General features: G+C 51.2%; 1 protein-coding gene across 7 annotated transcripts in view; it reads right to left on the bottom strand.

Annotated features, from left to right (window-relative positions):
• The window catches only part of FOXN3 (forkhead box N3), a 399,107-nt gene that overhangs the window by 221,894 nt on the left and 164,787 nt on the right, over positions 1–12,426 (bottom strand). For 6 of the 7 annotated variants that reach the window (XM_053889698.1, XM_019461991.2, XM_053889699.1 and 3 more), the window contains one exon: positions 342–898. In XM_053889698.1, the coding sequence (XP_053745673.1) occupies positions 342–884 (543 nt within the window). In that variant the 5' untranslated portion in view covers positions 885–898. Of the gene's footprint in view, positions 1–341; positions 899–4,431; positions 4,742–12,426 lie in introns of those variants that run through there. The other variant, XM_019461989.2, reaches the window with a different exon arrangement.

Here is a 12,426-nt window from a genome sequence, read left to right on the forward strand (position 1 = left end):
GTCCTCGGAATATGGACCTGTGTTTGCACTCTAAACCCAAAGGGACCCATCCACACTGAGGGATGATACTAAGAACCAATCAGGCGTGCAAACCACGGTTCTGGGGTCACGTCTGGATACCACAGTGGGAAACCCTCAATCTGGCACAAACGCTAAAAACATTCTTTAACTGACGCGCTTAAGGAAAAGGAAGCTCTTTGCAACCAAACGAGTGAAATAAAACTGCCCATTTATCACCACTCCTTCAGGGCAGTGAATTTATATTCCTTAATGTTTTCTTCACGGAGAGAAATTACACATTTCAAAAAGAGAACCCTTCAGTTCCAGACACAGAGGCTTACCTGATTCCTCTCTTTGTCCACTTTCTTAAAACACTTATTCAAGGACAAGTTATGTCTCACTGAGTTTTTCCACCCAGTAGGTGCGTTTGCAAAATATGGAAAATGTTCCAAGATCCAGTTGTAAATATCCTTTACTGGCAGGCGCTTGGTTGGAGAGTCCTCGATGGCCATAAATATGAGGCAGCTAAAGGAGTAGGGGGGCTTGCAGTTGGGGTTCTGCCTGGCATCGTAGGGCATGTCAGAGTGGGCAGGGGATGGGGGGGTGTCGTCGTCCAGGTCCTGGACGGGGCTGACACTCCTCAGGACCGACTCCCCGAAGCTCTTCAGCAAGTTCTTGCTCTCGTGAAGCCAGTTCAGATTGGTCAGCTCTTCATCTTCCATGGCCCCCTCTTCTAATCGGATGTCAGGCAGAGAAAAGTCGAGGTCATCGTCCTCCTGCAGGGCCTTGGAGAAACCGCTGCCCCGGTAACACTGACTCAGCCGACTGGAGACGCTAATTCCTGAGCTTTCTGGCTTCTTACTGGGAGGCATGACTGGACCCATTTACGTGAAGGCTCCTGGTAAACACAGAGAACACATGAGTTGGTGAAACCCAAAACAGAGGCAGCCGTGCCCTCCTGATTCTACCAGGCCCACCTCCCACCCGTGCCACCTCTACGGACCCCTGGCCCTACACGAAGCCCATCTCAGGGCTCCGACGCTGGGTAACACAAACCCACGACTCCACCACAGGGAGAAGCGCTCGTAAGTAAAATCCGTCCACCATGCCTGCAGCACAGTGACTCCGTCGCCTCAAAAATACAAGACTGGAAATATTTACAGTACACCTCTAATATGCAAATGCATCATGAGAAGAAAGGGAGAATCTACAAAGGCTTCTTCCCGGATTCGTACAGACTCTCACTGTGACCCTGGGAAAAGCTTCGGTGTTGGTGCCTCAGTTTCTCCACAATACATTGTGAATCTACAGACAGGTAAAATGCACCCAAGCCTCACGAGAGACACTACGGAGTAAGGACAATGCACCGCTCCTGTCGCTTTGGGTTATTACGGTCTCGTGGTTTATCCTTCCCCCAAAAAAGAAAATACCTCCAAGTTTAAGGCCAGGTGTTTCAGGTTAAGTCGAGCTGTCACCACACGAAAACCATGACAACCGCCTCGGAATTCAAGTGCGACCACAGTGTGCATCGTCTGCTCATGGTTTATATGATTGTATCTTTTCTCCCCGAGTCATGATCCAAAACTCTGCAACTGTGATTACGGTTTGACGAGTCTGAAGAGTACTAACAAGGAGTTCGGGGGATCGGAACCGCAGGGAGACGTTACATTTAATTGCTGGGACCCTACACCTCCAAATGAAAAAGTGAGTAACTTCGGGCACCACACGAATACATGGGAACGTGAAGACAAGCCATGAATTGACATCAGAATTGGTGAAAAAAAAAAAAAAAAAAAAGAGCAACTGGCAGCTTCAAGACTGGAAGGCAAATTCAACAAAAATTGCTAGAGAATTCTGTTCTGCACCCCCGCCATGCCACCCCCATTTTTATCAATGACCTAGAACAGGGAGTGCAACTTCTGATGAGAAAAGAAAACGAGGACGTGGCCAGTCCACCAACAGAATGACCCCAATAGATACAAAGCACATTCAACCCCCGAGTACTCAGTGTAAGACAGAAAGAACAGTGAAGATAATGAGAGAGGTCTCCCACTGTCCGCTTGTAGCCCTCACACAATGTGCTTGGTTTAAGAAGCATGTCTGTTTTATATTTTCCCCCTAAGAAGATCAAGCAATCTATCTAGAAAAAAAAAAAAAAAAAAAGAATGAACACAAAAGCAGACATGATCATCCTAAGGCTCTAAATGTCCATTGACACTATGCTGAAAGTAACTGCCACTTCAGCTGGGAAAGCTCTAGAATGCGATTCTAGAAAGCATAATGTGAGGCACCCAACGGGCCGGCCAGCCTCGGGTGCCTGAGAACCGCAACCCCCTCCCTCTTCCGAAAGGTAGACAAACAGAACCCGCTGGCAGAAGGTGTGAGAAAGCGCTCCGGAGCTGCTATGAGATGCCCGACTCTAAGGCGAGAAAACCTCCATGGGCATCAAAGGCTGACAGAGGCAGAGCAATTCAGATACCTCAGGCTCATCCACAGGGAATATTTCTTTCTGTCAAATCAGGGAACTAACCTGTGTAGCACAGGACACAATTTAGAATAAGCTAGTGTCTTTCGGTCTGGGGCTGTGACAGAGACCCAGCTGATCATGCTTTTTACCTTCCTTATGAACAAATCAAAGCTAGGCTTGTCCTCTCAACGCTTCCCCGGATCCCATCAAAAAACCCCAAGTTACTGATAACCGAGGATATCCACACAGTGGAGTACAAAACAGAACAACTACTCAGCCACTGAAGCCAACTTCAGCTCCAGATGAAAGTTTTATGTCTCCTGAGCTTCCAAACAGGAAAATTATATCATGGCTGACAGTAAAGTAATTTAATTGCACTGTTGCTATGACAACATGCTGCTCTTTCTTTTCAATGTGCTTATTTGTCAGTAGCTTCCCAAAGGAACTAACACGCTATACTCCATGTTTTCTTTTGTTTTAAACAAACACTGCCAGCAATATGGCTTTATTAGAAAAGTCAAGAAAAGAGGGTGATGAGGCTTCAGTGCCCTTGAATCATCTGTCTGCTTTGTGTTTCTATCCCCCCATGCTCTCCAACGGTTAACTGCATCTTTATAAATCCAGCATTTCGTGGCAACAATATTAAGACCTGCTGATCACCACAGTTCCATTTTAAAAAACAGTTCCCAGAAACCACAGCTGAGGAGTTTTCCATTATTATACTCTAACTGCATAATCTGCCAAATCTTTTTTTCCTCCTATTTTAGAGGGAAAGAAAAAAGAAAGAGAGCGAGAATCCGGATCATGTGAGTCTGCAGTTAAGCAAACATTTTTAATCTGCTCCACCAGATACGCAAATAGTTATTCACTAGTGACCTCCTTACAACTTTTCGGTTTGCTATTGGTTCCGTTCCACACACACACACACACACACACACACACACACACACACACACCCTCTTTTTGTTTCTCTACGACTTGCTGTGTTTTGTTATCTTATTTGCGTTTTAACGGAGAAAATGCAGCAGGAAAGCGAGTTTCTTGCCCGCTATCAGAAGGTTTCCAAATAACTGACAAACACATTACTGGCCCAGCTCGGAGCAGATGTTGGAAGTGAACTTTAAAAAGTTAAGAAACGCTCTCCAAGCCGAGCAGGGCAGTCTCCAGTTTGGAGGGGCCCGGTAACCCCCCTCCGCGCGCGCGCGCGCGCGCGCACGCACGCTCTCCACTCCCGTCTACTGTACTTGTCAAAAACATTTCAAGGGGACCTGCGGGAGCGACGATTGGCTGCGTTTCGCGTCAATCAGCGGCGTTACCAGGCAACGAGGAAACTGCTCCGCTCCCCGTATACTAGGCAATTGGGAGCTCGCATACCTTCACTGCCGGTCAGATGTCATAAACCTTTTATTGGCCGCACCGCGGCGAGCCTTAAAAACACATCAATAAAAGCCCGCCGTCCCCCCAACTTCTCCAGGGCCCGAGGACGGTTTCCTAGAGAGTCGGGGTGAGGAGGGGTCGGGCCTCGGGGGTCTCGGGAAACGCTCGCTGCCGGTGCCAAGCCTGCAGTTTGGGGGGAGGGGGCATCTTTGTTAGGAGCCTGTTTCTCATCTTGGGGTCTCCCCTAGATCGGCACCCCCTCCCCCGGCCCGGAACGGCGGGGATCCCGTCCCCCGCGGACAATACCAACTCTGCTCCCTTCGGGCGTCTTTCGGAAATCGAGGCACCGGGAAACAGCCCGCACGTCGGGGCAGGAAACTCTTCGGACCGGGCAACTTCCCCGCTCTGGGGCTGCCGTCTCCCCGCCCGGCCGGGCCCCCCACCCCGAGCCCTTCCCCCAGGAACTGCGGAGTCCCTCGTCTGCCGAGAGCGGCGAGGTCGCCTCCAGGACGGCCTCGGACGAGCGCCCCCGCCCCGAGTCACCCCAACCCCACTGGGGCGCCGGCGGGAGCGGGGAGCAAACTCACCTGGCCGGAGCGGGGCGCGGGGACGCGGGGGCGCCGCAGCCCTTCAGCGGGAGCCGACAAAGTTTCGCGGGCGCCCAGCGGGCATCGCTTGGTGGCCCGGCTAAGGACGCGCGGGCGCGGCGCGGCGAGCCCGGGGCGGCGGGCGGCGGGGGGCGGCCGCGGGCGCGGGCGGCAGGGGCGCGGGGGTCGCGGCGCGGCATGGGACCTGCGGCGTCCGCCGGGCGCGCCGCGCGTCCTCCCGCCGGCCCCGCCGCTCTCCCCGCCCCGTCCCGCCTCCCGCTCGCCTCCGCCGCGGCGCGTCGGGCCGGGGCGCGCCGAGCGGCGAGAAATTGTTTCCACTGCAAACAAAAAAAGGCGACACATGACCAGGCAGGAGGAGGGGAAGCGCGGGGAGGGAGGGGCGCGGAGGGGAGGGACGGAGCGGAGGGGGCGGAGGGAGCCGGAGAGAGGGAAAACGTGGGCCGGGCCGCCGGCGGCCCGGGGTGCGGACCCGCCGGGGCGCCCCCTGCCCGCGCCCCCCTCGCCGCGGTCGACCCCGCGCGCCGCGCCCGGGCGCTCCCGGGGCGCAGCCGGGGCCCAGGCCGGCCTGGGCCGCGCGGACTCGCCTCCCGCCGCGCCGCGGGCCGGGGGTGAGCGGCGCGGGCGCCGCGAGCCGGGGCGGCCGCGACCGTGGGCGGCGGGGCCGGGCGGCCGGGCGGGCGGGCGGCGCGCGGCCTGCCCCTTCCCCGGGCTCCGGCCACGCGGGCGGGCCGGCGCTGCGCCGGAACGTGTCGCCGGAACGCTCCTACCCCATCCGCATGCCTTACAAGGCTCGAAAGTAAAAATAAAAAGAATTACGATGCGGGCGAGGCTTGCGAGGGGGAGAAGAGATTCCACTTCTCCCCAACTACGGCGTCCTGGCGGGGCTCCCGGGGCAGTCCCCGGCCCTCCTCCAGCGCCCACCTGGAGCCCCGGGAGGAAAGGCACAAAGGCACCGCAGCCTCCCGCCCCGGTGGCCGCTCCTCCTGTCGTCTGCCGGCGCGTGTCTGCTCGGGGAGGGAGGGTGGCCATTACAGACAGGCGAGCAGGAGGCCCGTCCTAAAGGCCACGCCGGTGGGGCCTCTCCAGTGGGGAAATGCTGGGCGCCGCGACCGACTTATAAACCTCGAGGAAAAAAAACCAGCCTTATCGCCTTCACATTTTGAGTTCTCGGGAACCCGACAGACAATTCGCAGGGCCACCCAGCGACCGGCGCAGCCACCACTCCAAGTCTTTGGGCTCCTCCAAAGGACGGCCACCCACTGCTTAAGCCACACCAACCAGCAGCCTTGGGAGAGGACGAAAGGAGAGTCCAACAGGACACCCTGGTGGTGACATAAATAAAAATATGATTGCACACCACTCCCACGTAGCCAATTCAGTAGGTTCCTCCATAGAGAAGCCCAGGTGACAACCCACCCCCACCCCCACCTAAGCCCACCTGAGCCAGCGGGCCGGCCATCTTGAGCTTTCGGAAAACTGCAGAAAAACCAGCGAGAGAATGATCTCCCTCTGAAACCCCCCTTGTCTGCAGTCCCTTTTAACCTCCCCGAAAGGGGAGGAAAAATCCCAAGGGCTTCTCAATTTTTTTTCCCAAAATATAAGGAAACCCCAATAGATCTGGGAGTCATTCCTTTTTCACAAAGCCTCAAAGTGGTGGGTGCCAAGTCTTCCGCAAAGGCATTCCCCCACAGGCCTTATTACTTACCAGTTAGTTCTACGGGCAGATCCCACCCCGGAGAGGATTCCAAGGTGGGGGCCCAGGGAAAGCCCGAGGTCATCCAGCCCCACCCCTTTGAATTACCCAGCACTTGATGGGACCTACCCAAACTCATCAAGCAAGAGGTGTAAGATGAGAGAAACAAGCTAGAGACGACTGAAGCCTTGCGCCAGAGACTAAGCGTCAGAACTTAAGTGACAAAAGCCCGACTGAGCTCCAGTGGAGACCCTCCTCCAGTGTATCAGTTGAGGCTGCTGAATCCCCCATCAAAGGAATCAAGGCCAGAGACCTTTGTGCAAGCCCCTTGCCCACCCAGGGAGGAAGAAACACTCCCCTTCCCTCCTCCTCTTGCATCATCAGCTCCCAGCCCTCCCCGTGGCCAACTACCCTCACACCGTAGCTAGAGATCTCTTTACAGGAAGGGAAATGGCATGTTCATTTTCCTTCCAGTCCTTTCTTTGTCCCCAGGGTTCAAGTGCACGGAATATGTCCTTCTCAAAATTCTCCGTGCAAGCTGTTTAGCCTCCTGTGTCCAAACCAGCCATCCTAACGTGAACAAAACCTTTAAAACAGGTAAGCCTTGGGGCAGGAGAAGCCCTAGGCAGCGGGTGGGGTAAGGTGAGACAAGCTGTCTTTTATTAGCCTGCCTTTCTTCTGCATGTTTTTGGTTTCTTCCATTCTCCAACGTACAGACCTGCCTCAGCTGAGGATGGGGTTAACCTCCCAATAAGCCCATCTTTAAGTTGAAAATATCCCTAAGTCGACAACGCATGTAACATACCTAACCGGCCCAACATCACCGCTCAGCCTAGCTAAACTTGAACGTGCACCTTGAACGCGCACAGAACACTTACGTTAGCCTCAACGGGGCAAAATCATCTGACGCCAAGTGTTGAATACCTCATCCAACTTCTTGACTACCGTACAGAAAGCAAAAAACCGAATGGTTGTGCAGGTACAGAATGGCTGTAGTGTATCAGTTGCTTACCCCACTGATGGTGTGGCCACTGGGAGCTGAGGCTTTGCCGCATCCCGAAAGAGGATCGTAAGGTACCTCACTAGCTCAGGGAAAGATCCAAATCCAGAATCTGAAGTTTGGTTTCTACCGAAGGTGTATCGCTCTCACACCATCACAAAGTCGAAAACTTATATGTCCAACTATCGTTAAGTCAGGGACCATCTGTGTGCCTTAATTTCTCTCTCCCGTTACAAACGTGGCAAGAGAGGTCACTCTGAAGAGGGAGCAGTGGACCAGCACTGCCTGGTGTGGAGAGCAGACTACTCAACTCATGTCTGCCTCCCTGTCTGTCTGAAATGGGGGGGATCCACATATTTGCCCAAAGCCAAAGGAAGGCTCAGAGTGGCCTCTCCACCTCTTAATTCCGTCCAACCCCAGCTCTGCAACATGCTCCCTGACAAAAGGGTGCAGCGGCCAAATTCTTCAGGACGACTCCATTTTCAACTCCCCTCTTGAACTTTTCAAAAAGCACCCTTGTGCCTTAGACCCTGAGAAGTCTCCAAACACCGAGTGGAACTGTTGAAACCATTGTTCTATAAACACGTTTGACAGAAGAATCCTGCGTGTGCCCTGGAACTCACTTTGGGCGACACTTACTTCCTGGCTGGGGACCTGCTGGGACCTTTCGACAGCGCCTTCTGGGCATGGGCCCGAGACACACATGTGTCTGGACTCCAGCCCTGTGGGTCCCCAGTCAGTGTGGAACTTCAGGCTCCTCCTGTGTGCAGAGTGCCTCTCCCCCTGAGGTTTTGTTCTTTCTTCTCTCACAGGCTTCTCTGCCCCGCAACATGAAAGCCCCTTTCCCCATCACTGGCTCTTTGGCCAACGTGATTATTTATGGAAAAGTTCAGGGTGAAGCCCCCGAACCCCCCTTGAGGCAGTAACACCTGGAGAGATGAGCAGTAAGAGGAGGACACGGCAGGCGGGAAGGCGGGGGACTTTCATATATATGCAGAGGAATGTGAGGCAGGCCTGCAAAGATGATCGCCTGGTCGGGGATCCTTCCAGCTGACTCAAGTGAAGACACATGAGCAGGAACCCGGGCAGCCCTGGGCAGGCAGCACAGCTGGGCTTCTTAGAACCCGGGCGTCATCAGGCAGTTTCTCTCCCCCTCCTCCTCCTTCCCTCTGAGACCACACCATCTTTCCTCCTTCCCTCTGCATATCTATTCCACTCTCGTGCCTGCGGGTCGGCTTCCTCTGCTCGCTTATGACCACACGTGGCTTCCCATACCAAGTCCAAATAACCTTCTGACCTTCAGCACCCACCACCTTCTGACTGCCTCTGTCTTCCACTACATGACTCAGTTCTCAGGGAAATAACCTGATTGGCTCAGCCTGACTTAGGCGACTCCTTTCTGCCCACCCCCTCCTAACAGCTGAGGCGAGGGGGCAGGGTGGACTCATTGGGCACAACGGGACTGGGGATGACTTTGGAAGGAGGATATCTAATAAAGATGGGTTCGTACTGGATCTGTGGAAATGGGGAAGGCATGTTATAGATCTGAGCTTTTCTCTTAGGGATACCCAGGAAGCCACAACCTAATGGATCAGAATCTTCTAGGAGGGATCCCAGACATTTTAAGCAGGCACTACAGCAGAAACCACTGTTCCATGTAGGAGAAATAAATGGCACATACAGATTTATCAAATATGACTTGATTGTATTAGGAGATGCATTTGTTCCTTGAGCAAATATTTACTGAGTGCTTACCAAGTACATAGCACTGGGTCAAGAGCCACACAATGGCACCTATGAGGCCATGCGTATTAGTGGAGAAGAGCGGAAACACCGTATGACAAAACTCCTTGAATGCTAAAATGAGCAGTTTCTAAGCACTAATTCAAAGGGCAAGACAAACTCATTGAATATATTTTTTTTAATGTTTATTCATTTTTGAGAGAGAGACAGAGTGTGAGCAAGGGAGGGGCAGAGAGAGAGGGAGACACAGAACCCGAAGCAGGCTCCAGGCTCTGAGCTGTCAGCACAGAGCCCGACGCGGGGCTCCAACTCACGAACCGTGAGATTACGACCTGAGCCGAAGTCGGACACTTAGCCGACCGAACCACCCTCGAATATTTTTGAGTGCAGAAGTTATGCTATCAGAAATATGCTTAAAAAGATGAATGGCTTGAAGCTAGTAGATAAATAAGTCCTGGAGACCTAATACAGCACAGTAATTATCGACAAGAAACCTGTATTATAAACATTAACAGACTAGATTTTAATTGTTCTCAACACTAAAACAAATGATAACAATGTGACACCACAAAGGTATTAGCTAATGCCACAGTGGCAATCATACTGTAATATAAATGTATCAAATCTATATGTCAGACACCTTAAATTTACACACAATGTTGTATGTCAAATATATCTCAATTTAAAAAGAAGGGGGAAGAGGAGAAGAAGAATGGAATTGTGGATTCAAGGTGAGTTTTGGGAGAGGGAAGGAAAAAAGTAAGAGACCCAAAGCAGACAAAAGTACTGAGAAAGCAATGCCAGAATCCATACAAAAGGGAATAAAGGGTTTTTTTTTTTTTACTATGTTTTCAGAAATTATAAAATATTAAAGTAGGGATCCCCTCTGAGTAGGAGAGTTATGGGGTAATTTTTCTGGCCTGCTTCTTTCAAACGTGTCTATTATATGCCATGTCTTCTACAATGAACACCCATTACGTATACAATGTTCTGTAAGGGGGGGAGGATCCCATTAGAGCAGTGGTCCTCAACCTTCAGTCCGCACCAAAATTACCCATACGACTTATTAAAACGCAGCTTGCTGGCCCCCACCCCTGGAGTTTGTGATTCAGCAGGTCTCTGCTGTGGCCTGAGACTTCACATCTCTAACAAGCTCCCAGGGGTGCTGCTGCTGGAGGCTGAGGGACCCCCGCTTTGCGAATTAGAGAACAGTCAGCGAGACTGGAAAAAATGAACGTATGAAAGCCTTCAAGGGAAAAACCAAGAGGATTTGTCAAATACGAGAAGAGAAGGGAAGATTATGGTCAAAGGAAACCCCTTAATCATGGGTTGACTAAGTCTCTCTGAGATAATATATGAGAATGCTGTTTGTAATGGTAAAAGGGCTGCTGGCTTCCTTCCCTTGGGCCCAGGAGGAAGAGAGACCCAGCGTGAGAGCTGGGAGGCCCCCCACTCTTGAAGAGTTTCACGGATTGGTCCAGGGTCTTGCCACCTGCTCTTCATCCTCTCTTGGGCTTTCCTCCTGTGCATTCTTGGTGTTTACATGACAGGTTCTGAAGGGTGTAGCCTGGGAAAAGGCTTCTTTGAATTTCTCCAGCAGGGAACGGAGCCAGGAGGCTTATTTGAGGAGAGAAGGGAGGGAGGGATGCGTGGTAAGGGAAAGTACAGCCAAACCGGTAGAGTGAAGTTCATTAGCTCACGTGCCCCTCCCCAAACCTAAGCTTATCAAGTCACCTGCTGGAGACAACATGGGAACACAGAACCTGTCAGCTGAGGCTTAGAACACCCATGGGGCCATATGTGTGAGCGAATGATCCAGAATCCAGATTTAGTCCATTCATTCACTCAACAACTACGTATGAAGCATCTATCTACTCTAGGCCCAGGACTGTGTGGAGGGGACTGGGAAGGAAGCTGGAAAGGTAAGAGGTGTAGCTCTTGCCCTCAAGGATCCAGGAGACCCGGGGAGATTTATGAAGTGACCACACATAAATACACGCACACATGTGCGTGCACGTGCACACACACACGCGCACACACACACACACAGAGCAAAGCACCACGGCCGGAGGTCGTATAGCCTAAAGGCTAGCATAAAAACCTGGGACTGGGTTCATATTCTCACTTCACCACGTACCAGCTGGCTAACCTTAGTTAAAGTACTTAACTTCTTTCTCCCCACCTAGTTTCTTCATCTTAAAAAAAAATGGGCAGGGAGGGAGAATAACAGCAATACCCACTTCACGGGGCTCTGACAAAGATCAAATGAATTAATACTTGTAAAACACATATAATGGTGCCCTGGCACTTAGCACTGTTTTTTTTGTTAAGTAAATAAATCAAAAGGAAAATATTGACATATTTGACTGCATACCAATTTAAAATTTGCGTGCACTGCCAGAGTCATAAATCAAGTTAAAAGATAGATTAAAAAATGAGGAAATATGTGCCATACACAGATAAAGAGGTTAATATTTTAAATTTATAGCCCCTACAATCAATGAGAAAAAAAAAAAAAAAAAGCATCACCCTAATGAGAAAGGGGCAAATCCACCAAAAGAGAAACAAAAATGATCATATACCCACGAAAAGAGGCTCCACCTCAGTAAAAAACAAATGCAAATTAAAGCAATTGTGAGATCTCATTTCAGCTATCAGATTGGCACAGGCCGAGAAGGAATAATCATACCAGTGTTGGTGTGGGTGTCCGAAAGATGGTGACTTGGCTCAACTGTTCAATTACAACTTAAACGAGCCCAGCCATTGACCCTGAATTTCCAACCTCTAGGAATTTAGCCAAGGGAGATACCATAGCAAGGCTGTTAACATGCCCACCAGACTGCCTACCCCTGCGATCCAGTAAACGCCACACAGCGACTCAAGGGCCTGACACACACAGGAGACGCTCAGTCAGTAGTTACGGAAAACAAGCCCTGGAATACGCAACATTGTATTTAGGGGGGGGGTTGTTGGGACAGGGCTTAAAATCATGAAAACTCGGAAATTGCCAAAATAAGAGGCTACAAGCGTATTATTATATTCTGTGGGCCACCTTGGCCACCACACCCACTTTGGTCCCCGCCATTTGCATTCTCCAGTCATTTTGAGTGAAGCCTTCCTGATTCAGGACCATCTTCACATTCTCATACACCATATGTGTGAAACAACCGGCAAACATTTCATAAAGTAAGAGTTTGGGGGGAAATAAATACGTTGGCAAAGCTTTCCACCAAGTTAAGGTATTTTGTGATCTTTTCTACCACAAGGGACAAACCGATTCCTTTCTGAAAAGGCCGGGGCTCTGAGCAAAAAGAGAATTGCTAAGTATAACACACATTATACCCTGTGTTGTGGTGTCTTTTGTCTGGTGGTTTGAAGGCTTTCAGTGTATAGGTTTTCAGGATCCAACTTTCTCTACAAACTCTTACAAAGGTCCAAAGATAAGGGAAAATACTCTTGAGTTAAGAGTTTGTGGGGGAGGGGGAAGATGGACTCTCTTTTCCCATTGATCCTCTGTAACGATTTGTGCTTATAAAAG

The sequence above is a fragment of the Panthera pardus genome, unplaced genomic scaffold (genome assembly GCF_024362965.1).
Source record: "Panthera pardus isolate Hobbes unplaced genomic scaffold, ASM2436296v1 HiC_scaffold_24, whole genome shotgun sequence".
In the NCBI taxonomy this organism is placed as follows: domain Eukaryota; kingdom Metazoa; phylum Chordata; class Mammalia; order Carnivora; family Felidae; genus Panthera; species Panthera pardus.